At 40.3% G+C, this 3,444-nt stretch overlaps 1 protein-coding gene across 1 annotated transcript; it reads left to right on the forward strand.

Moving 5' to 3' along the window:
* The first annotated feature begins 1,577 nt into the window (after positions 1–1,577).
* GJA10 (gap junction protein alpha 10) lies at positions 1,578–3,190 on the forward strand. The gene is given in 3 exon segments (XM_063096099.1): positions 1,578–3,011; positions 3,013–3,068; positions 3,070–3,190. Coding segments are annotated over 3 exon segments (1,611 nt in total).
* The last annotated feature ends 254 nt before the right edge of the window (positions 3,191–3,444 follow it).

Below are 3,444 nucleotides of genomic sequence, written 5' to 3' on the forward strand. Positions count from 1 at the left end.
GTGTGTGTGTGTGTGTGTGTATAATTATTATTATTATTATTATTTCTGGCACTGATGTGCTTAAACAGCCTTTCCCTACTTAAAGATTATAAAACATATTTTTGTATATTTTATTTTAATACTTTTATGGCTTACTTTTTTACATTTAATACTTTATTCCATCTGGAATTTATTTTTTCTTTTTGGAGATAAGTAGGGAAACATCTAAGGATTCCATGTATTTTTTGGGTGACATTTCTTTTTGTCTTTTCAGTCAAGATCCATTTTATAGGTTAGTGGGAGTCATTAGTAATCAAGCAGTGTGAGGTCTGGGACCAGATATATCCTGTTCATTGTTGAATTCCTGGCATCTGGCACAATGCATAGGTGATGGTAAGATTTTAGTTAATATTATTGAATGAAAAAATTATGGGAGGGGAAAATTGTTTGGTTATCTATTTTAACTTAATAACACTTTCCTGTTTTTTCTCTATATTTTTTGTGTTTGAAAGTCTTTCGTATCTTAGAAGGCCTTAATCTACCAAGTATTTTGGCCTCAGTGAAACTTGAAGAACATTTCAAGTGTTTTCAGGGTAAACCAAATAACCTGTTCATGTCATCTATGCCTTAATTCTTTCCTAGATTCCAGCTTGCTAGGGAAGCAGTTTATATTCACCTTTCTTCTATGTTAGTAAAAATTCCATTAAAATATGATGTTTCAGATGTGGCTTAGTGGATGTAATTATGTGTTACTGCTGGTACTGTTTCTATATCTGCCTAATCTTTACTGCTACCCTGATGTGAGCCAGTTCCTGAGGGTTTACTTGGCTGAGTTCTGTTTTCCTTATTTATACTTTGTCCTACAGTGAAAGCCATGGATAACATATGATAAGGATCTACTTTGTTTTTCCTGTTGATGGTTATTTCAGTGATAAGGTCAAGGAACTGAATTTTAAAATGAAGACAGTTCATCCACAATTATATATCGATGCCTTCTGTGTGCAAAGAGCAAGATGCTATAGAAAGTCTCTATCTTTCCAGTACTTTCCAGTAAGGGGGACATAATACACAACCATCAGAAAACTCATTTAGGCACAGTGACAAATGAATGGTATTAACAATAGTGTTTGGGGAATTCAGGAAAGGGAAAAATATCTCTGACTTGTGATGATTAGGGAAAACTTCCTGAGGAGTGGAAACTTATTTAAGGCTATGTCAAATGTATGGTCAATGCAATATCTCATATGGGTTAAAAAAAAAAAAAGCAAAATTGTGAAATGGGAATGAATTGTACAAATATGGAGACCAATGTGTGTAGTAGAATGACAGGCAGTTGTGTGTGGGAGAGTAGAAGAGGATTGGAAGTAAATAGGGTCAGATCACGGAGGGTCTTTAGTGTTTTTTCAAAACGTGATATTCCATGGAAACATCCTATTCCATCAAGCATGGGCTATAAATATTCAGGCTGGAAAATCCTTCATAGTTTCGATGACATGAAATAACCTGCTATATTTATGAGTTTGTGCCTTTGTACATTACATCCATGGGTGCTATTAACCTCAGTGTTTTCTGTGTATTTCAGACATTAGTCTCTATCCATGGGGAACTGGAACTTATTGGGTGGCATCCTAGAGGAAGTTCACTCCCACTCAACCATAGTAGGGAAAATCTGGCTGACCATCCTCTTCATCTTCCGAATGCTGGTACTTGGTGTGGCTGCTGAGGATGTCTGGGATGATGAACAGTCAGCCTTTGCCTGCAACACCCAGCAGCCAGGTTGCAACAACATCTGTTATGATGATGCTTTCCCTATCTCTTTGATCAGGTTCTGGATTTTACAGATCATCTTTGTGTCCTCTCCTTCTCTAGTGTATATGGGCCATGCACTTTATAGACTTAGGGCCTTTGAGAAAGAGAGGCAGAAGAAAAAGTCACACTTTAGAACCCAGATGGAGAATCCAGAGCTTGACTTGGAGGAGCAACAAAGGATAGACAGAAAACTGAGAAGGTTAGAAGAGCAGAAGAGGATCCATAAAGTCCCTCTGAAAGGATGTTTGCTGCGTACTTATGTCTTGCACATCTTGACCAGATCAGTGCTGGAAGTAGGGTTCATGATAGGCCAATATATTCTCTATGGGTTTCAAATGCACCCCCTTTACAAATGCACTCAACCTCCTTGCCCCAATGCTGTGGATTGCTTTGTATCCAGGCCCACGGAGAAGACCATTTTCATGCTCTTTATGCACAGCATTGCAGCCATCTCCTTGTTACTCAATATACTGGAAATATTTCATCTGGGCATCAGAAAAGTCAGGAAGGCACTCTATGAAAAATCCCGCAGTGAAGGCATTGAGAATGAAAGGGGCCCTCCATTCCACTTGAAGAAATATTCAGTGGCCCAGCACTGTATGATTTGCTCTTCCTTGTCTGAAAGAATCTCTCTACTTCAAGCCAACAATCAACAGAAAGCCACTAGAGTCAATATGCCAAAGTCAAAAACCATGTGGCAAATTCCACAACCCAGGCACTTTGAGGTAGACACTTCCTTTAGCAAAAAAGACATAGCTGAGAAGGATCAGCACAGAGGACAGCTCCATGTCCACAGCCCATGTCCCTGGAATGGCAGTGCCAGAATTCAGCACCACGGACACCAACGAGACCATTCCTCTTTTGGCCTACAGAATACGATGTCCCAGTCCTGGCTAGATACAACGACAGCTCCTAGACACTGTCCATCCTATGCAGTAGGAACCTGGGAGCAGTCCCAGTACCTGGAACCCTCAGGTGAACCTCTCACAGATCGGCACAGTCACTGCAGAGACAGTGATGGCAGCATGAAAGAAAGTGGGGTCTGGATAGACAGATCTCGCCCAGGCAGTCGCAAGGCCAGCTTTCTGTCCAGATTGCTGTCTGAAAAGGGACAGCTGCATAGTGGCTCAGGAAGCTCCAGTTCTCAGAATAGCTCCTGCTATCGGGAAAACAGCCCCTCGCCTCTGCCTTCAGCCACTGGGCACAGAACATCAATGGTAAGTAAAGACAGCCCTACTAATCACAGAACTATCACAAGAACTGTTCCACTCTGGCCACTTCTTTCCCTTTTTTCCTTCCTGATATCTATATATGTGTGTTGAGAGAGGTGGATGGGGAGGGAGTTAATTTACAGAGAGATAAATTCATTTATACAATACACTTGGGTAAACTCAATTCATAAACTTATAAAAAACTTCCTGTTTACCAGTTGCTCATTAAAAGTGCTGGGTATGAAAATGGATAAAATATATCTGAGGGCTCAGAGTCTAGATGGAAAAGATAAACAGGTAAACATGTAAACATGATCAAGTGCCAGGTGCCATATTAATGAGAGTGAGTGGGCAAAGGACGGAGTGATGAATTCCATACGGATGGGTTAGAGAAAGCTTCATAGTTGGAGTTACTTTGAACCAAATCTTGAAAGAGTGGTGAGTT

The sequence above is a fragment of the Cynocephalus volans genome, chromosome 5 (genome assembly GCF_027409185.1).
Source record: "Cynocephalus volans isolate mCynVol1 chromosome 5, mCynVol1.pri, whole genome shotgun sequence".
Lineage (NCBI taxonomy): Eukaryota > Metazoa > Chordata > Mammalia > Dermoptera > Cynocephalidae > Cynocephalus > Cynocephalus volans.